This window comes from Oryx dammah, unplaced genomic scaffold (assembly GCF_014754425.2).
Source record: "Oryx dammah isolate SB20612 unplaced genomic scaffold, SCBI_Odam_1.1 HiC_scaffold_27, whole genome shotgun sequence".
NCBI classification, from domain to species: Eukaryota; Metazoa; Chordata; class Mammalia; order Artiodactyla; family Bovidae; genus Oryx; species Oryx dammah.
This window is the reverse complement of record NW_024070211.1, coordinates 100033169-100055515: the sequence shown is the minus strand read 5'-3', so window position 1 is coordinate 100055515 and position 22347 is coordinate 100033169. Positions and strand designations below refer to the sequence as shown.

General features: G+C 39.9%; 1 protein-coding gene across 7 annotated transcripts in view; it reads left to right on the top strand.

The window, feature by feature from the left end:
- Positions 1 to 984: 984 nt before the first annotated feature.
- RBMS1 (RNA binding motif single stranded interacting protein 1) overlaps positions 985 to 22347 on the top strand; it is a 221469-nt gene continuing 200106 nt past the window's right edge. For 4 of the 7 annotated variants that reach the window (XM_040229217.1, XM_040229211.1, XM_040229207.1 and 1 more), the window contains exon 1: positions 985 to 1528. In XM_040229217.1, the coding sequence (XP_040085151.1) occupies positions 1454 to 1528 (75 nt within the window). In that variant the 5' untranslated portion in view covers positions 985 to 1453. The remainder of the gene's footprint in view (positions 1529 to 22347) is intronic. The other 3 variants (XM_040229215.1, XM_040229208.1, XM_040229213.1) reach the window with 3 other exon arrangements.

Sequence of the window (22347 nt, the reverse complement as noted above, 5' to 3'; positions counted from 1 at the left end):
TTGGTATAACCTCTTGTTGAGCTAGAATGTAAAAAGTCTTCTACAGGCAGCTTCAGGGACCAATTAACTCCATTAAATTATATCCAGTTACGTAGTGAACTGAACCACGGCTGTCTGGGGCTGTCTGGAGCTGTGACAATCAGGAGATGGAGAGAGGCAGAAAAGGAGAGATTGATTTTAATATGTCACCGAAGCACACTGCAACAATATGCCAGCGTGACTTTCAAAATGGCCTTAAAATATTCCAAACTCAGGGAGTTTCCTTGCTCCTGAGTGGGAGTTGATAGACTGTCTGGCAGCATTAGAAACAGGCAGAGAAAAGCTGATGTCTATATTGTGTCCTCTAATGATAACATTCTGCCTCTTTGCGACATCTCCCCCTTAGAAGGATCCGTATATTTGGTGTGAGTGTGTGTGTGTGTGTGTGTGTGTGTGTGTGTGTGTGTATGTGTGTGTACGCGCGCACGCGAACCCCCACCCCCCACCCCGCCCCCGCGCCTCCTGTGCAGAGGGCAGGGTTTCACCTCTCACATCTGGGAAAACCAAATCGAAGGACACTAACCCTCCCAAGGTCAACTAGAAAATTAGGCCTGGGGAGGGGGGTGGGGGGAACCGAACCCAGGTGTCCCCACTGCAGCTTTGTGGTTGGGCACTAAATCATTTTTCTTCTCTTGTGGGGGAAAAAAAAATCATTGGGTGGGGGTAAGTGAGAGATTAATCAGATTTCTTCCTCTTTCTCCCCTTTCCTCCCCTCCTCCTAAAGGAGATAAAACTCATGAAAGCAAACAAGGTGTCCACTCCGCAGTTCTTAAGCTGGGTCCCTCCAGTCTACCCCCACACTCCACCCCCAACACAAAGCGATCCGGGCTCCCAAGGTTTCGGTCCGTCCTACGCGGAGCCCGGGAGGTGAGGAGTGGTTAAAACTCAGCCCTCACCTCCAGCGGGTCCCGGATCCGCGGCGCCCAAGCCCCGCCCCCGCCGCCCTTCCCCCACGGCCGCGGCACGCCAGCCCCTCTCCCCTCTCCCAATCGGGCGCACCCACCCCAGATGCCGCCTGGCACCGAGCGCTGCCGCCGCTGCCGCCGCCGCCGCAGCACTTTCCACTTGTATTGATCACCTCCCGGCCCCGCTCAGCCTGCTCGCCGGAGCGGAGCGCGGCCAGCGCGCCAGCCCTTGGCAGCCCCGGAGCAGTCGGGCTCCGGGAGGCAACTCCTTGGGAGCGCCCTGTCCGGGGTGCCCTCTGCGCTCTGCAGTGTCTTTCTCTCTGTCTGGGAGGAGAAGAAGGAGGAGGAGGAGAAGAAGGAGGAGGAGGACGTCTGGTCCGGGCTGGGAGGTGGAGCAGCGGCAGCCGCCGCCGCCGCCGCCGCCGCCGGAAAGGGAGAGGCAGGAGAGATCGAGACTTGGAAACCCCAAAGTGCCCGCGACCCTGCACGGCAGGCTCCCTTCCAGCTTCATGGGCAAAGTGTGGAAACAGCAGATGTACCCTCAGTACGCCACCTACTACTACCCCCAGTATCTTCAAGCGAAGGTAAAGGGGCGCCGGGCATGGGGGGCGCCCGGGGCGCACGCTGCTCGGGTCCGGGAGGGGCGAGCGGCGAGCTCCCGCCGCCCCCGGTGGAGTTGATGGAAGGTTGCTAACTATAGCGCTGGCCTGGGCGCAGCCGGGCGGCGCGCTGGGCGGCTGCTGCCCGCGGAACTGAGTGCGGGGATCGGGTTACAGAAAGCCTCGGGGGGAAAGACTAGACAGGAAAGAGCCGCCGGCCCCTTCCTGGCCCGGGAGGCGGGGAGGGTCGCGGGCCGAGCGGCGCCCCTCGCCGAGCGTTGGCTGCACGGCCGCGGGTCCCGCCGGCGGCGCAGATCTTCGACCCCTTCTCCTGGGCCTCGCCCGGCGAGCGGTAACTCTCGGCTTCCCTCGGAGTGGCGCCGAACCTCCCGCCCCCCGGGGACGCCCCTCAGTCTCCCGCGCGCGCGATGACTGGGGCTCCAGGGGGGGACGGGACTTTTCCCTCCCCGCCTCCGGCCCTGCGCGCCCGCCCCTCGCCTTGATCTTTGTGCGCTGTGGCACTTCACCTGGTTACTGATTTCTACTTTTACGCTGGTGTTTTGGGTAGGAAAGTGGCCAAAGTTCAGTCAGCGTTCATTGATGTCCCTTTTAATCTTCCCTGTAGCTTCTGCAAAGGAGGGACAATGGGCAGATTTAGATGCAGAGAAAGAAGTGACTTCGTATTTAGTTTTGAAAAGTGCTACCTTATATGTTTACCTACAGATCGATTTTCAGTGGTGCTTTCTCAGAAGTGGCCTTGGTACACGCTTAAGTAAAACAGCAGATGACATGTAGTCATACAAATTGCGCCTGGCTTTCTAGGGACCCTGGGTACGTTGTTAGTGGGCCTATCTTATTTTTACTATAAGAATTTGATGCCTTCTGAACTCATTTAAAAAAAATTATTGGGTCCATGAAAAGTGAGGGTTTCGCTGCTTTGGAAGCTTTTTTTCCAGTTTGGGAGGGAGAAAGTTGGATGCAAAAGATTTTGTCAGCTCTTAGCATCTCCTATCTGGACTTCTGGTGCCCTTCCAGATTACAAAAGAATCAAGTGTGGATACAGCCTCTGAACTTTTTCTGGAAGGTTGTTATCATGCCCTGCTTGCTGGCAGAGGGCATTTCAGGCCTGGTGCAGAGAATCTCTGATTCAACTTCGATAAGCCTTTCTTTCTTACAGTGTGTTTGGTCCATGTTATGTACCTACATCATCGTTCTGCATGTGTCCCTGTAGGTGAAATGACACTCTTCCGCATAGAGACCTGAAATTTCCCTGAAGGACCTCATTTTCACCCCCTACCCAATAATCGCCAGAAAGCAGCAAGATGGTAGCAGTAAGGATACACATTACTCATTTTTGTGTGGTGGCCTCTGTATTTGTTTTCAGATATTGGAGGGTGGTACCCGTATTTTGGTGAACTACATTGTAAATATAAGTTGTTCAGAGAAAATTTGAGGTGTAATCAATGCACTACCTTTTAGATATCATATATGTTTAATGCATTTGTTTAAATTATGCAGCATTGGGTACCTAAAGGACAGCCTGCTCAACACTTAACTTTATGAATAATAAATAACATACACTCAGGTGAAGAAAAAAAGACCATGTTTCTACAGGCACATTCACCTTAGTAATTTTTATGTACCATTAGTAAGTTAGAAACCAAGTACATAGCATTTAATATAGCTAATGCAATGCCATTTGGCTCTTTTTGCCCCGTAAATAATTGAAGAGAGAGACAAACGGCAAGAGCCTGCTCTAGTAATTAGGGTCAGATCCCAGAAAGCTTTAGGGCCCATTTTCTGAAAGTGTGCTTCCTGCATAAAGCATTTAATATTGATTTGTGTTACAGTAAATGACAGTCTCAAAACATATCTTGCTGTTTCTACTCTGAAATCTGAAATCCTATTACTCTGAATCTCTTTGTTTCCGGAGAAAGGCAGACATACTCACTTGACCTATATAACACGGTATTAAAGTTTGATAATTAAATCTAAATTCCCTGTTGTAAAGAATCTTGATTATCTCAAGAAGAGGCATCTCCTAAAATGTAAAGCGACTAGATGCAGATTTTAGGTAAGCATAATTCAGTACACATAGCCGTTTTTTCCTCCCTTATCTAATCAATCTCTTGTAACATGGTATTGTAAATCATTTTAAAAAAACAGAGACCTGATTTGATCTGTAGTTAGTTTAAAAACAAGTGTTACCTATTCTCCCTAAAGAGCTAATAAACTGATGTAGTATCTGTGGTCTACAGTGATGATCCTTGCCTCTGTATGTTTGTGTTCTGACCCTCCTGAAATACGGGATAGGTGGCATCACCGTTTAAAGTACAGTGATGTGTTTGCTAGACAGAGTTGTTTTGAAACTTCTGATTGGAAGCTATATCAAAAACTGAAGAATGGTGTGGTCGTTTACCAAGTGATATTTGACTTAGACTTGTCATCAAGAGATGGATGTGATTGTTTTGAATCGAGAAAGAATAAATGGATGGGATTTCTTTTCCTCAAAAGGAATAGATACACCAATGAAAATGGCACTTGAAAATCAGTTTTGTTACCATACTTTAGAAAGTTATCATATGTCAAATAATTTTCCTTATGTTACTCATCCAATCAGTCTGTTTTGAAAAATTTATTTAGTAATGTTTCTCTGTAGAAACGTATTAGTTACTCCTACATTTCTATTAACAATTAGTAACCAAAAAATCATGGAGCTGTATTACAGCCTGTGACCATATTTGTGTGTGTTATGCTTTGACAGAAAAAGAAAAGTAACACAGATGCAATAAACATAAAGTAAAATAGAGGATATTATGGAAGGGCTGGACATGGGGTGGAAATGAAGGACTCCAAAATTGTTATAACACCTTAGTGCAGAGTAACAGAGATTGCAAGTAACTTGATTTTACACGCTTGTTGAGTTTTTGTATTTCTCTGTAAGGATGGTCTTATCACAGTAGGAGTCTCTTTATCACTTGACACATCCATTCTAAGATACAGGCTGATATAGCTTCATAAGTATAAGCCTGTATTGTTTTGAAGGATTTTCTAAATTATTAAGAGACATTGTGTATTATTGAAAATTAAATTTGGTATCTACTTTTCAGATACACAGGAAACATTCTGACAATTTGATATATTTTAATTAAAATTTTGTATGTAGACATTTTCACTTATCGTAAAGGAAACCCTTGAATTCTGTTTGTTTCAAAAATACCATGATGTATATTACTACCAATATGTATATACAAATGTTTATGGGAATTGAAATACTTATTCTAGTTCTTTTGAAGAAAGGGAAGTACAAAACGTTCTTTAATGGTTAGTTGATATTTTGTACCATCTACAAGCAATTTGATTCATTTGTGATCTTTATATTCATAGATTGTTTTGTGTAAGAGATGATCTACACTAGAAAAATGTTTGTTTCTAAAACAAATGTTTGTTTTAAAACTATTTTTGTGTAAGTGTATGCCAGAGAAGATACCTGAACCTAGCCTAAAAATCTGAAAAATATTGAGCAATATAATTTGGTATTCTATTAATGAAACTACTAGGAAAAAAGCTTTTTCTGAATTGAATTTTTGGGTACATTAATGCTTTGTTGAATTCCTTAATTTTTCCTTAGTTATAACCACATGAATATTGTATCAATCTGTTTCTTTAGGAATTAGGGGTCATGATTTGATACATGGAACTACTGAGTATATCAAGGTGGATTGGAGGTACAGCGGCATGATATTAAGACTTGGGGTACTTTGTGTCCTGAGAAGTAACTGTGTTTGGGAAATGAATAAAGTTTGTTTAAATGCATCAATACATTAATACAATATTTTATATGAAGAATACACTTTCTTTTCATAAGTGGCCGAGATATTGTGGCTATCTGGAAGTAGTGTTGGAAGACTCGGGGTCATGGAAATGCTAAAATGAAGATGCATTATAATGAAATATTATAGGATCCTTCCCGTTGGATAGCCATTTCTTTTAAATTTCCATAATATCTATTATTTTTTATATGTTGGGAGCCAAATCTTACACTATTAGAATGGAACAGGGAAAAGATAAGTGAAGAAAAGGAGGAAAGTAATCAATTATTTAATATCAATATAACCAGATATACTTTACATATATGGTGATCTTGGCTTCAGATTTAAATTAAAATATGGCAATTCCCATGTAATACACTTTTATGACAAAAAGTTTTAAGCCTTTTGATATATTGATGAGTCTGTGCTTTGCTTAATAGTTTCTTGGAACTATTAATTGCCCCAGCTTACGTAATGAAGACTGAAATTTTAAGTTCTAGGTCTTTATGCTAGACAGCAGGACCTTCCCCCCCGCTTTTTTTTTTTTTTACTAAAGAAGGATTTGCTAGAAATGAAAATTCCTTTTTTCCCCTATATCTTCTTAACCAATAAAAATTATGTGAGGAAGATCTAGAATGGAAGTTAAAATGATATGGACATCTAAATATCATTCATTTTTTTTAAAGATGAGGGATTTCTTTGCTTTTTATTGGATTCTCAGTCCCCTAAAGTTTATTTTCCCCTATTATGGTCTCCTTATCCTACGTTGAATCTCTTTTCAAAGGCTATCAGCTGTCCATATTTCTTATTTGATTTGCAGAACACTAGGTGCTAAGTAAATGCTTGTTACTATTATATTCTGAATAAGTATATGCAAAATTTTCTTAGACCAGAAAAAAATTATAGACCAAAATCTACAAATATAATAACCCAGCCTAATTTTCTAATGAAATCTCAATATAGTTTGATTTGAATTTTAATTTATCTTGTTCTTGTAATGAAAACTTTCATTTTATGAAGATCACTAAGGTGAACTACATATCAATTGGTCCGTGCTTAATTTATGAAATCAAAGTACCTTTTTTTTTTACAGTCTTCATTAAAGACTATGGCACCAGAAAAAAAAGATCTCATAGTGTTATAGCAAAGAGGGAAATGTTATATGTGATGAATTGGTTACTCAGCATGTATTTGCCTCTTACTACTGGCCCCCACCAACATAATTCAAACTTTTTCTGCTTAATTTTCAAGAAAATCCTTTTTTTTTTTTTGGTATATTTCAGATGTGGTAAAAACATTTATTCATTTAATGAATAATAACTAAAATATAAACTAACCTCAAGTTGTTCAGAATTATAATTATCTGTGTTACTGAGGGGTGTATTACCCTAAATATGACATTTAGCTACCTAGTTTTTTATCCCATTCATTGGGATATTACAGGAATAAACAGGAACATACTCAATTGTTCTTAAGTGGAGGTGTTTTATTCAACGTAACATTACTTAAAGAAAATGTATTAATGATATGTCAGTGATTTAAATGCAGTGCCATAATATTTGGTACACAATTAAGCTGTATATTCAGAATTGAGCATTGGGCTTGGGGATTTTATGTGGAATGAATGTAAATATCCTGATTTCTCTGCTGTATCATTTTAACAAGTAAGTGGTAAAACCTGGTGCCTTGGGAGAAGCAGCAGTTGGATGACACAAACATTTACCACCCAGAGTTTGGTCCGATGATACACAGCAAAATGCCTTCTTATACAGTGTATGTGTCAAACACACATGCAGATTTGAGCACACACACACAGATTTGAGAACAGAAACTAAGTCATTTCTTAATCAGGTAGATATGTGGGGGAAGGTGTAAAGAGAGAGAATGGTGACAGCCACGCTAGCAAGCTAAACATGTATCTTACATAATTGAATTCCTTATTTTTGCTTAATGCACCTAGTATCCTTAAAATAATTATATGAATATTTAACATTTTCAAATAAGCATTGGAAAAAAAGTGTATCAAAGATGGTGAGAAAGAAAAGGGGAGCAAAAATCAACATCTAGACCTCCAAGAGGAAAAACTGTTCAGTCTAAAACTGAACATTCTTGTTCTCCGTATATTGTCTTCTAGCTAATTCTTAAATGCATGCATTTGTCATTGAGGGAGAACAGTCTTCTGGCTGATATATGTGAAAACCTAGATTCTAAAAAAGAGATTAGATACTAATATGAACAATTAACTTGCTTGTAAATCTGATACTGTGGCTTTCCTAGTGGCTCAGATGGTAAAGAATCTGCCTACAATGTGGGAGACTCGGGGTCAATCCCTGGGTTGCGAAGATTCTCTGGAGAAGGGAATGACTACCCACTTCTGTATGCTTGCCTGGAGAATCCCATGGGCAGAGGAACCTGGTGGACTACAGTCCTTGAGGTTGCAAAAAGTCGGACATGACTGATCGACTAACGCTTTCACTGTAAACACACAAAATCAACGTCTGGTAGATGACTGCCTGCAATGACTCTCTTCTGGAATTAGGCTAAATTTTAAGCTGGTGCTTGTGGGAAATTGCTGAGGCTCTTAAAGGGCTATAATACTAACGAAGTGATTGTATTTCCTTAGTCACCCTACAGCACCATTGTCTGCTTTGGGTATTGGGAAAGGTAAGGGAGTGTCATATCTGGTCCCTGCTGTCCAGCTGCCAGCAAAGACAGATTAGACAAATTTTAAGACATAAGCAAAGAATATTTTCAAAATAGTTCACCCGGAAAGACAGCATACCAACCAAGGGTCTGAATGAGAGGAAGGCTCTCTGATCCACATGTGGGATTAAAAACTGTCGTGTGTATTGTGAGAAAAAGTAAAGTGCTAATAAAAGTTACAACAAACCTGGGAGTTTTATAGAGAAATGGGTTTCAGATTAATGAATGAGAATTTCTTAAATTGATAATCACCCTTGTTTTATATATTTTCTGCTCTGTAATCCTCTTATGACTACTTAGAATTTTAAAGAATATCACTTTTTCATACTTTATCTTAACTCCTTCTCCTCAAAGTTTCATGTTCAATTACCTTATTTTACATTATTATATTTCCAGTTTTATGCTTACAAATGTGCTATTAAGCCCACCTATTAGGGTTGTGACAGGCTGGAAATATAATCCTTGAATGATGACATAATTGTGATATGGAACTTTTACTTTTATTCTTTTACTTTTATCATTTGAAATGATGTTTATTTCTTCTAATTTGTTAGTGTTGTTTGGAGTTGAGGCGTCATTGTGTGCCTGCAATCTACATGGTGATAATGTGTTTAATATGAGCTGACATTTCTTCAGAAAATAACAGATTTAAAAAAAATTATTCCTGATCTTTTAGGATTATAGCTTTTTATTCTCTTTATTTGGTCATTTTCTAGCTTTAATTTTTTTTAAATGAGCTCTGCAGTGGGTCTGAGTCCTTCAGGAGGCATATTATCCTCTGGCCTCAGTGTGGACATTGAGCCCACCCTTCTGACTACCCTTTGAACAACATGTGCTATTGGGCTGCTGGGTCAAGGAAAAAAAAAAGATGGTTTCAAGAAGAGTTTTTGTGCTACAAAACAAGATGATTTCATAGATATCATGAATAATTTTTACCAATCTTGAAGAAAAAAACACATCATCTTCCCAGCTCTCCCAAGTGGGTAGATCCACTTTATATGATATTGATTTTGTTTTTTATAAGTTGAAAACTACGAATTGGAATGGACAGAGTTTGATGGATATATCATGGAATTCTGTGCTTTTTCTGAACTTGAGTTTTTTGGGCGGGAAATCAAAATTGCCAAAAAAGAATTTTAGATCATAAACGTACATTTCTGTTGTACTTAAGCTCCTCAAATGCCAATATACTATTCCCCCTATTTAACACTTTTTAAAATGGTGATTTTGAGAGTTGTAATTGAGAGAATATTTGGGCTGAAAAACTTCTAAACCCTTCTTCGTATGTGGGATAACAGTGAAATATTTTCATAGTTTGAAATAAAGTCTCATAAAATATTTGGTTACAAGGAGAAGTACATCATGTCAGAAATTTGTAATACCACCAACTTTACCTTTGTCTTCTCAACAGTAATTTAGTTTCAGTACCAAACAGGCTTTTGACAAATGCAAACATTTATAGAAAGGAAAATTTGCCAATTTTTATTTTCAGGTGTTTAACTGAAGTACTCCCAAAGTCCCCTCTGCCACCTACAGAGCACAACTTTGATTAATTTCATTGTTTAAAAAATGGAAGCCTTAAGAAAGAAAGTTCCTAGTCTCAATCAGTTCTTGGGTTTTATTCTACATGATTATTTGCATACTTTTATTAACAACAACAGCAACACACAAAAAGAACTGGCTAGAAGAGAAACTTCTCTAACAGAAATTCTATTGCTAGGCAAATGATATTTTTTAGAACGCTATGTGATTTTTTCTGTGATTGGGTATAGCTTATCTTAAAAATGAATTTTGTTTACAACAAGTTTTGTTCCCCAAAGTTCACATATCACTTACTTAGTACTTGAAATTCATCTAGTATATTTCATGTATAAATTGTTATCTTTCATTAAAGGGTTCCCAGCCAACCCATATGGGCCTGTGAAAGTAACCCACTTTAGAGTTCACATATAGTTGTTATGTATTGGTCCTATCACATGTGCTTCCCAGGTGGTGCTAGTGGTAAAAAACCCACCTGCCAAGGTTCCCTGGGAAGGACATGGCAACTCACTCCAGTATTCTTTCCTGGAGAATCCCATGGACAGAGAGCCTGGCAGAATGCAATCCATAGGGTTGCACAGAGTCTGACACAACTGAAGTAACTTTAGCATGCACTCATGCATAGAACCAAATCATCATAAGGAATAATGTTTCTTGGAGGAGGAGGGTAAGTATTCAGAGTTGGAACTCGAGTACCCCTCTTTGCCCCTTCTGGTGGGGCGTGAGAAGTTTTTCTTAATTCACCTGCGGGGCAGTGGGAAGACTGGAGCTCCCCGTAGTCCCTCAACAGGGCTTTTGAGCTTACCGGACTGGGGAGTGGGTTTTAAGAAGAGGAGGGAGGTGTGGCTTGTGAAGTCATAAGGGGCAGGGATTTGCAGAAGTGGGACTTGTGGGCACTGGAGCTTCTCAGTGGGTTAAGCCTTGGGGGCCCTGCTCACTCCTCACTCCTGAGACGAGCTCCCCGCATACTTGTTTTCTTTTCCTGTGCTGGCCTCACAGATAATCTCTTGTTCTCCTTCCTCCTGCTGCTGCTGCTGCTGCTAAGTCACTTCAGTGTCTGACTCTGTGTGACCCCATCCGCCATCCCTGGGATTCTCCAGGGAAGAACACTGGAGTGGGTTGCCATTTCCCTCTCCAATGCATGAAAATGAAAAGTGAAAGTGAAGTCGCTCAGTGGTGTCTGACTCTTCGCGACCCCATGGACTGCAGCGTACCAGGCTCCTCCATCCATGGGATTTTCCAGGCAAGAGTACTGGAGTGGGGTGCCATTGCCTTCTCCACTCCTTCCTCCTAGCCCACCTTCAATTTTATAAAGCAGTCCAAGGCTAGATTCTGAGAAGTAGGGTTTTGTATCCCTAGCTCATCACTGGCTAGATTACTACAGCCTTGCCAACTTCTCTCCTCTTCTGTAGCACTCACTGAATCAGGCAAACAGCTCTTGAGGCTGGTAACAAGAAGGAAACCAAAACACAAAGAAATCATCATCCAGTGCCATCACTTCTATTTCCACCAAGTCCTGGTCCAACAATGCTTCATAACTCTTCAGTTCAGGTCAGTTGCTCAGTTGTGTTCGACTCTTTGCAACCCCATATACTGTAGCACACTAGGCTTTCCTGTCCATCACCAACTCCCAGAGCTTACTCACACTCATGTCCATTGAGTCGATGATGCCATCCAACCATCTCATCCTCTGTCATCCCCTTCTTCTCCCACCTTCAATCTTTCCCAGCATCAGGGTCTTTTCAAATGAGTCAGTTTTTCACATCAGGTGGCCAAAGTATTGGAGTTTCAGCTTCAGCATCAGTCCTTCCAATGAATATTCAAGACTGATTTCCTTTAGGATGGACTGGTTGGATCTCCTTGCAGTCCAAGGGACTCTCAAGAGTCTTCTCCAACACCGCAGTTCAAAAGCATCAATTCTTTGGTGCTCAGCTTTCTTTAAAGTCCAACTCTCACATCCATACGTGACCACTGGAAAAACTGTAGCTTTGACTAGATGGACCAAACCTTGAGCATCTGATGACGGCACAGTCCCATTAACCTCAGATTTTTACTGAGACTCAACCTATGGAGCACTGGTTAAGAATCCTACCTTGAAAAGAGGACAAAAATGGAACCAGTCTGTGCTTAAGAAGACAACTCGGACCATGGATCCTTTGGTACTTGTTTGTGGTTTGTGCCTTGACTCTGGGGTGAAGAGCTCGACATGGTCCAAGAGCCTGCAAAGGAGGGATGAAGTCCGTGGGTTTGGGCAATCTCCCAAGTGTGCTTCTTCTCTCTCATCTCCTTTTCCCACACTCCCTCCTTCCTTTTCTCCTCCATTTCTACTTTTACCTTTTCTTCCTGCACAGTGACAGTGGTCTCACTGTGCACTGACTTCTGAGCAGCCAGAGGTTTGTGTGTTCCTGGTGGATCTTCCAGGGTGATGGGTGCTTCCAAGCTACTCCCACTGCATCTGCCCAAATAAGGGACCAAGTGGGTCTGACTTAATTTGGGTAAAAAAAAAAATCTTTGCCTTATAGATTATGATTAAGAATTTGCTAACTTCAGTTCCCTCTTTGAATCAGATTTTCTTTCTGATTCCTTATCCAATTTTATAGGGAAAATTTTAATAAAATTGTATTTGGTGGTGACTTGATGGTAAAGAATTCTGCCAAGCAGGGTTCAATCCCTGGGTTGGGAAAATCCCCTGGAGAAGGGAATGGCAACTCACTCAAGTATTCTTGCCCGGGAAAGCTCATGGGCAGAGGAACCTGGTGAGCTACAGTTCAGTTCAGTTCAGTCACTCAGTCGTGTCTGACTCTTTGCGACCCCATGAATCACAGCATGCCAGGCCTCCCTGTCCATCACCAACTCCCGGAGTTCACTCAGACTCATGTCCATCGAGTCAGCAATGCCATCCAGCCATCTCATCCTCGGTCGTCCCCTTCTCCTCCTGCCCCCAATCCCTCCCAGCATCAGAGTCTTCTCCAATGAGTCAACTCTTCGCATGAGGTGGCCAAAGTACTGGAGTTTCAGCTTTAGCATCATTGCTTCCAAAGAAATCCCAGGGCTGATCTCCTTCAGAATGGACTGGTTGGATCTCCTTGTAGTCCAAGGGACTCTCAAGAATCTTCTCCAACACCACAGTTCAAAAGCATCAATTCTTCGGCACTCAGCCTTCTTCACAGTCCAACTCTCACATCCATACATGACCACTAGAAAAACCATAGCCTTGACTAGATGGACCTTTGTTGGCAAAGTAATGTCTCTGCTTTTCAATATGCTGTCTAGGTTGGTCATAACTTTTCTTCCAAGGAGTAAGCGTCTTTTAATTTCATGGCTGCAGTCACCATCTGCAGTGATTTTGGAGCCCCCCAAAATAAAGTCTGACACTGTTTCCACTGTTTGCCCATCTATTTCCCATGGAGTGATGAGACCAGATGCCATAATCTTTGTTTTCTGAATGTTGAGCTTTAAGCCAACTTTTTCACTCTCCACTTTCACTTTCATCAAGAGGCTTTTTAGTTCCTCTTCACTTTCTGCCATAAGGGTGGTGTCATCTGCATATCTGAGGTTATTGATATTTCTCCCGGCAATCTTGATTCCAGCTTGTGTTTCTTACAGTCCAGTGTTTCTCATGATGTACTCTGCATAGAAGTTAAATAAGCTACAGTTCATGCGGTCACAAAGAGTCAAAATCAACTTACTGGCTAAATAACAACAAGTGTTATAGAAGCACAGACATGATGTAAGACTTTGAGCAAAAGATAACATAATTAGCATAATAAAAAGTGTTTTGGAGTACACATAAAAATGTGTACTCCAAAGAAGACTGGAACTTAAATATGACAGTGAAATGGTAAGCTGCATACATTTTTTTGTTCACCCATAGTAAAGTTTAAAATCATATATAACCATTTTTTTCAATTTCTTGAATATTTCACTAAATTGTTATTTATCTAAAAATAATCACAAAAGTACTTTTTTAATTGGCATAAATGTGTGTTTCTTACTTGGTAATAGTTCCTCAGATTTTAATTTTAATAGCAGAAATCTTAAATGTTGCCTTCGACTGCTTATTTTTTAAAAGAATAGATTATATCTTAGCATACAAATAGGATTTCAAATGACAGAGAGTGATATCTGGTGTTCTTTTCTACCCCTCTGTCTCTGTCACCAAATTCAAATTCATGTCTCAGCAATTCGGGATATTCTTCAGTGACTATCCTTTGAGCCTTCAAAATTTGATTTGACTGTGTGTTCTGAAGATAGCTCTTTCAGATAAGCACATGGTGATCGTCATCCGTGTGTCTGGGCCCTAATGAACATCTGCTTTCTAGGGCGCCACAGGAGCACCTTTCTTTGTTTCCTCTTCCTTTGCCTTTTTGATTTGAATCTAGTTAAACCCTGCAAATGGGGTTGTTTTTCAATATGCAAATACTCCTATTTCCCTTTTTGGAAAAGAGAAAAAAAAAAGCGCCAGATATTTTAAACATGAATGGCTTTGGGAATTTAAAGAGTCTGCAGGAAGCACGCGCACAACTCTAGTTCTTCTCTTGACCACTCAGACATGGACAAAAATCATCTAGCGAAGATTATAGAGTTGGAGCTGCCTGGTGGGCAGTTTAATTAAATTCAGCAAACACTGAGCAGGCATTGTATTAGACCCTGGAAGGTGCAAATATGTAAATAAGGCATGACTCCTGCCATCATGGAACACAATGAGATCATTTTATTTGCTTTCCTGTTTATTTAAATTTTTTATTTGAGGTAGAACTCACACATACACACACATAAAAAATATAACACACATATTTTAAATATAATATGCTCATATAACAGCTACCCAGGTCATTGTCTGACATTTCCAGCACCCACAAAGCACCTTCATGCCCTTCTCAGTGTGTCCTCCCCAAAAGTGTCTGCTAGCCTTACTTCTAGCTTTGTAGATCAATTTTGCCTATTTTTGTATGTCATAAAAATGAATTCCTGGTGGCTCAGATGGTGAAGAATCCACCTGCAATGTGGGAGACCTGGGTTTGATCCCTGGTTTGGGACGATCCCCTGGAGGGAGACATGGCAACCCACTCCAGTATGCCTGCCTGGAGAATCCCCGTGGACAGAGGAGCCTGGTGGGCTACAGTACGTAGGGCCGCAAAGAGTCGGACATGATTGAGCGACTAAGCGCATTCTTGTATGTCATACAAATGAAATCCTATAGGATACAAAGGGATGTATCCTTTTATGTCTGGTCTCTTTAGCTCATCATTACTTTGATTTCATTCATTCATGCTGTTCAGTGTAACCATCAATTCTTTTTTTTAATGCTGTATAGTATTCTATCACAGAATATATCACAACTTTTATCTGTTCTACTATTAATGGGCATTTGGATTATTTCACTGTGGAGCTATTATGAATAAAATTGCTGTAATTATTCTTGTTTATACAATTTGGTCAGCATACCCATTTACTCATAAGAGAGGAACTGGTAGGTCATAGAACGTATGTGTGTTCACCTAAAATGGTCGATGCTACCATTTTCTGTTCCTATTGGCAAAATATGAGAAAGCTAATTATTCTACATGTCACTAACACTTGGTATTGTCAGTCTTTTCAATTTTAGCCTTTCTGGTGGGTGGTATCTCTGTATGGTTTTAATTTGCCTTTCTGTGATGATTAATGATGTTGAGCACTTTTTCGTGTCTTTATTGGTCAGTTGGATATCCTCTTTTGTGAAGTGTCTTTCAAGTATTTTGCTCACTTCTTAAACATAACAGCTTTATTAAATATAAGTCACATAACATAAAACTCAACCTTTTTCCTCACTTTTTTATATTGGGTTGTCCTTTTTATTAGTTGTAGGTTTTTTAATAAAGTCTAGATACAAATCATTCGTCAGATATATATCAGATATATATCTGACAAATGATTTGTGTGTATATATATATATACACACACACACACACACATGTGTGTGTGTGTGTGAAAGTATCTGCTCCCAATTTTCAGTTTTCTCTTTCACTATCAGATTACTATCTTTTAATAAATAGAAGTTTTTAATTTTAAGTTCCATTTATGATTTATGATCATTGCTTTTTGTGTCTGTTTAAGAAATCTTTGCTTACTTTAAGGTCATGAAGATATATTCCTATATTTTCTTCCAGGAGCTGTATTTTATCTTTCACATTAGGTCTGCAGTCTATTTCTAATTAATGTTTGTGTATGTGGATGAGGTCGAGATTCATTTTCCCCCGATACGTGTGTGTTAGTTGCTCAGTCGTGTCCGACTCTTTGTGATCCCGTGACTGTAGCTCACCAGGCTTCTCTGTTCATGGAATTCTCCAGACAAGAATACTGGAGTGGGTAGTCATTTCCTTCACCAGGGGATCTTCCCAACCCAGGGATCGAACTCAGGTCAGATTCTTTACAGTCTGGGCCACCAGGGAAGCCCCCCACATATGAATATCTTATTGATCCAGCAGCATTTATTGAAAAAACATTTGCATTTTCTCCCTTGAATTTTAGTGCCATTTTGGTTGTAGATCAGAGGACCACATTTATGTGTTTCTTTTCCTGGACTCTTTGTTTGGCTTCATATGTATTCCTGTGTCAGTACTACATGGTCTTAATTGCCAAAACAATATATTATTGGTATGTTCCTCAAGGTGAACTTAAGTATTCTAGATCTTCTACTTTTTACAATAAATTTTAGAAATTATTTTTTTATTAAAAAAAGAAATCTGATAGAATATTGGACTGACGTTAAGACTATACATCTGTATTGGAAGAACTGATAGTTTCCTAACTGTAAGGATATCTCTTCTCATTTATTTATGAACTTACCACTTTTAAGTAATTGATAATAAAACAATGGAAAATTACTGTTTTAGATGCTTATTTCTTAAATATAGTCAATGATTCCTTCAAAATCTGTAGTAGGAGAGTTGGCATAGATCCTAAGAAAATAATTCTTTTCAAGGGGGAGAGAGAATATTCATTATCAGATAAAAATTAATTTTGAAAAGTAGTTTATAACTGAAGTTTTTCCCTTAAAAACATATGGGACATTCTTTTTGGTTTCTCTTGAATGCTTCCCAAAGTACTACTGTTTCTCCTTTATATTCTTTAGTTTCCTTTCTAGGCTTCGTTTATTTAATGATATGTCATCCAGTCACCTTGTCTTATATAAGCATGATTATCATTTGAAAATTCGTTGTGTTTGGAGAATTTTTTGACATCCCCTGTGATTTTATTTTTTTTTAATATTACCTGGATATTGTGAAAACAAAGGCTGGGAATAGCTTGCTTAGATACTAACTTCTGAGCAATAGGATATGCTGCTCTATGGGCCTCTGCCCCTTCGAACTCTTTCTTAGATGTTCTGAAAATCTCATATGTATTTTTTTCATGCTTTATATTTAAGGTTTTTAAGCTTTGATTACTGCCAGCTTCAGCAAGCCAAAAACAACTACATAGAACTTTCAGAGCTTATTAGTTCTGGCTAGGTTAGCTTGGGTTGAGTAGGAGGTTGAATAGAAGACTTCTGAAGTCCCTTTCAACTCTAAATTTTATGATTCTGGGAATTTATAACATCCAAGAATCACACAGTCTTAGAACTGGAAGGAACTTTAAGATAATCTGGTCCAAGCCACTCACTTTACCAGTGAGGAAATCTACCCAAAGTGAAGAGACAGGAGTAGAGTTCCAGAGCTGGGGGAAGTGGGGTAGAAGGATGGGGGGGGTGGGAGTGGCAGGAGGGCCAGACCTCACATGACTGGTCCGCGCTGTGACCTGAAGGAGGGAAGGAAGGAAGAAGGCAGGCCACACACAGCCTTAGCAATTCATTATTCCAGGAAACCTATCAGAGGTTGGACTGGGCTGTGGATGGGGCCGGTGTCACCAGCTGGTTTCGGGTTGGAAACTAGTAGTGGTCACCCTGTCAGAGGTCACCCTAGCAGGTGGGGCCGGCCAGACTTATGCACTGCCTTCCCCGAGCACGGCCACTTCTGCTGGTTTGCCAGAACACTGTCCAAATCTGATTCTGCTTTGTCGTCCTGTTTCTAACGATAAAGATGCTCTGAGTACCGCTCCCATAGCTGGGCCCTGCTTATCCTCCATGGCTCCTGGCCTCTTCACAGCCTTGTCCTCCTTCTGGATTCTTCCTTTACCACATTCCTAAGAGTCTTTGTTTTTACAGTCATGGGTTTGGGGCCAAAACCCTCTCGCTTTTTTAGCACTCCTGAAGCTTTCCCACACTAGCAGGATACACTCCAGACGACTTGATTCTTACTAAACTTTCTCTGTCCTGCCATCACTACCTGCTGTAACCCATTTGGTCACCAAAACAACGGCACAACCCAGGGAGGCTCTGCTTAAGCACCCCCTGTATTTGTTAAAGCCAAACCCCCTCATTCACCACTCTGATGGGAACCACTTTCTTCTTAATGCCGAGCACTCCACTTTAGGCTTTAGTATTTCTTTTTGTTTTTTTTTTTTCATGAGCTGTTTGAACATAGTTGACAGCCTTCTGCATTTATACAGGGTCAGGTTTCAGAGGCTCCATTTTAGTCAATTATGTGGAAGACCTTGGAGAAAGAAAACACGCAGTAGGAGGCATCCACCAGCCTGTGTGCTCCTTGGACACAGCATTGCCCTCTTGCTGTTTGGATCATATATTCATTTAAATACATTAGCTGAAAAGATCATGCCTGGCTATACACCTCACTTTAGGGAGATCAAATACCAGAGAAATTGGGATATATTAAGAAAAAAAAGAGACTGATTTTCCCACAATTTATAAAATGTTCGTCAGTGAAAATGCCTCCTAAGTTCATTTACATATTTCTAAGTCTTTGACAGAAAGTATAATTTAAAGTTGAGCCATCAGGAGGAAGGGTGTGTATTAAAAAGAGTAATTCAATATTAAGAGAAACAGTTTGTGAAATAATTGCTTAGGTCAGTTGGAAAGGATGAGTTTATTCTGTCATATTAGATTTACAACTGACTTCTGAGGAATGCATGACTGAGCAAAGGTACAACTGTAGTAGCTTTTTGTGTTTGTTTTGTTTTGTTCTCACTGTGTCAGTGCTGCTGGTTTAAAGCTTTTGGTTTTCTTCCTCCAAGAGTGTATAATCATGACGGGTGAACTCTGGAAGCCATGGCATGCACAGAAGGAAATGACCGAAAGGCCTGTGGGTGATTTAAAATCATCATGTTAGGGCCTCTACATTGTCTGTAAGGAAAACAAGCTGTGTGTGGACCATTATTTGTTGATAAGCGTCACAGTCAAGGAAGTTTCCAGGAGGTGGGGGTGTTTAAAGATTGAGGAGAGATGTGCCTTTTAAAACATCTCAGGGTGCTATTTACAGGGCAGTTGACTTCTTGGGCCAGAAAGTTCTCTCAGGTGGGTTGAGTGAATCAAGTTAAAAAATATATAGTCAAAAAAAAAAATGTTGTTCCAATGTATTTGGCTAATAATAATAATGCGTGTGTGGGCCTCCCTGGTGGCTCAGTGGTAAAGAACCCACCTGCCAATGGAGGAGATGCAGGTGCAATCCCTGATTCAGGAATATCCCCTGGAAAGAATGGCAACCCACTCCAAGTATTCTTGCCTGGGAAATCCCATGGACAGAGGAGCCGGGTGGGCTACAAGTCTATGGGGTTGCCAAAGAGTGGAACATGACTTAAGGACTAACCAACAGATGGGTATGTGTAAATTGCTGAGTCTCTCCCAAAACGAAGCAGTAACTTCGTATTTTACTTTCCTTTACTTATTTAATCATTGTGAGAAAGATAGGCCTGCTTGACATTTTAGAAATCTTGTGCCTTATTTAAGTTAAAAACATATGTATTCCATCAGAGTAACTTAGAGGAAAGTTAGGGTTCCAATAAGCACAGGAATAATTATTATCCTTAGAAAGATGGAATTTCTTTTCTGATCTAAGTTTACTTCCTAAACTAAATGTTTCTGGTTTTAGTACCTTTCATATAACTTTTCCAAAATGTAACGAAGCTTTAGAGCAAAGATTACTCACATTTTAAAGAATGTACAGGCATATTAAGGCAGATATATCCAGTTTTGCATTGGTTATATGCTCATTGTTGGGTAGCTGATAAAATCTCATGTATGGGATGTTTAAAATATAGGGACATAAGAGTTTACTAATCTTATCTTTCCTCATTCCTTATTACATGTTAACTTTCACTGAGTGGAATTTAGTGAAAATTATATAAGGTGAAAATAATATATAGTAAATTAACATTATAATGTAATACAGTTTATATGTTAGGAGAAAATATGGAAAAAGTCAGAGTTTATCAGGAAAGAAAAAGCATAGTCTGAAATTATTTAAACTGCATTTAGTAACAGTTTAATGTAGCATTTTGCTAACAATAATTTGTATGTGATCACCTTTATAAGAATGTGTTAATACATTAAGAATCAGGAAATATGTCTTGTTCTTTTTTGTGCCTATTGCAATGTTTTGCACATAGTAAGTAGTTAAATAAATGCATATTAAATTGAATCCATGTCTTTTGTTTTCTAATATGATAAAGAGAAGTATGAAACACAGCCAGAATTCTTTAGGGATGAAATGCTCTTGTTTAAAATACACGATTAGGATAAAAGGGGGCTTTTAGTTTAAATTACCCAAATAATTTTCCCAGTCTGTTGCTTTACCATTAGACTCCTTGTTCATGCCTAGAAGGCCATCACTACTATTAAGCTAGTTTATCACTGTCATATAAGCAGTTTATGAAGTATAGAAACAAAATATTCAAGTTGAATATAACAAATACAATGTATGTAGAAATGAGAGGCCCATTAAAATGAAAATTTTACTTGTAACTTTTGAATAACATATGAATGGAGCATTATTATTGAAAAGCAATTAAATGTTTTAAAAGGGCTACCTTTCTAAGAACTGTATTTCCTAGGATTAGCTGGAGGTCTCTAAGGGCCTAGGACTGTGTCTGGACAGATTTGTGATTATAGTTGTCAGGGTTTTGACAGGAAACATATGGCATACTTAAAGTTGGTATTTAAGGGATGTTTAATAAACAAGGCTATTTACCAATGTGTTGGCAGGACTTAGGGAAATGAAAAAGGGATAATGACATGTTTCAAGGCTAGCAAAAGATGGGTATTTTTACTCCACAGGGTCTGAAGGACTAGAGGAGGGAGCAGTTCCCAGAAGGGTACCCTGCAAAGAGGACTGCCTGAGAGGAGCAGTGACCTTTGGCTGAGGACCAAGGCCCACCCACGTTAGGCAGACATGTCTCACTTTCCTTCCACTTTCACATCTCCCGTGAGTCTCTCCAGTTGGAATCCATAAGAAGCCACAGGCAGGAGAATCCCTCCGATGCAAGGCATTATGGTCCACATCTAGGGTGCAGAGTACGATGGAGAAGGTGGCAAGGCAGCCTGAAGACTGGGGAGCAGTAAATATTTGTAAAATAAATAAATGGCTGCTTACTACTTTTCTTAATGAATAGTTTTTTTTTTCTTTCAGTTAGCAGCGCTACTTATTGCCTTCTTAAAAAAATCTTTGTTTTTCCTTGAATGAGATAAGCCATATTTAGTAGAGTGCCTACTATGTACAAAACATTTTGCCAGGCCTGTTGCTATCAATAGCAGATAACTTTCTAAGAAAATTCACTACTAGTGGAGTTGTACCTTGCTTCACACAATAATTAAATACTTTGAAATGACATTATAAACTAATCAAAAGCACCTCATTTCAAGATAGATTTGGGAAGCTCACTCCTTAAAGCAGTCCTTCGGTGTCACTCTGTCCAGTAGGACTTTCCACAACTACAGGAATCTTCTATATGAGCACTGTCTGAAGCAGTGGCCACTGGCCCCATGGAGGCTATTGAGCACCTGAAATTTGGCATATGTAACTTGAGACACTGAATTGAAAATTTTAGCCACAGGTGGCTAGTGACTGTCATAATTGGGCAAGACAGCTCTAGTAAACTGTTAAAGAAATATAGGTTACCTGATTTAATTTTTGTGTGAAATCCATTTTAAAGTAAGAAGTTGAATCTTGCATTTGTAGATTTTTTTTTAAGATTGCTAGCCTCCACATATAGGAACCCTATAAATACTGGTGACCAGAATATAAAGGGAAAAAAAGTTAAATGCATCCAAAATGGAGTGGGTCCTATAGTTTTTGGCTAGTAAAAGCAAAGCAAAAGATACAAGAATGCTCTTATGTTACATAGTATATGTTTTTCAAAGGTAGGTTATATTTATTTAGACTGAGTTATATTTAAAAATAGATCATTGTGCTTGGATTTCTCATCATTAAAAACTCTACTTCAATTAAAAAACAATACATTTATTTTTATGATGTAGATATTCTGTTCAGTTCAGTTCAGCCGCTCAGTTGTATCCAACTCTTTGCAACCCCATGGACTGCAGCATACCAGGCCTCCCTGTCCATTACAAACTCCTGGAGTTTACTCAAACTCATGTCCATCGACTTGGTGATGCCATCCAACCATCTCATCCTCTGTCGTTCCCTTCTCCTCCCACCTTCAGTCTTTCCCAGCATCAGGGTCTTTTCAAATGAGTCAGTTCTTTGCATCACATGGCCAAAGTATTAGAGTTTCAGCTTCAAAATCAGTCCTTCCAGTGAATATTCAGGACTAATTTCCTTTAGAATGAACTGGTTGGATCTCCTTGCAGTCCAAGGGACTCTCAAGAGTCTTCTCTGACACCACAATTCAAAAGCATCAGTTCTTTGGATCTCAGCTTTC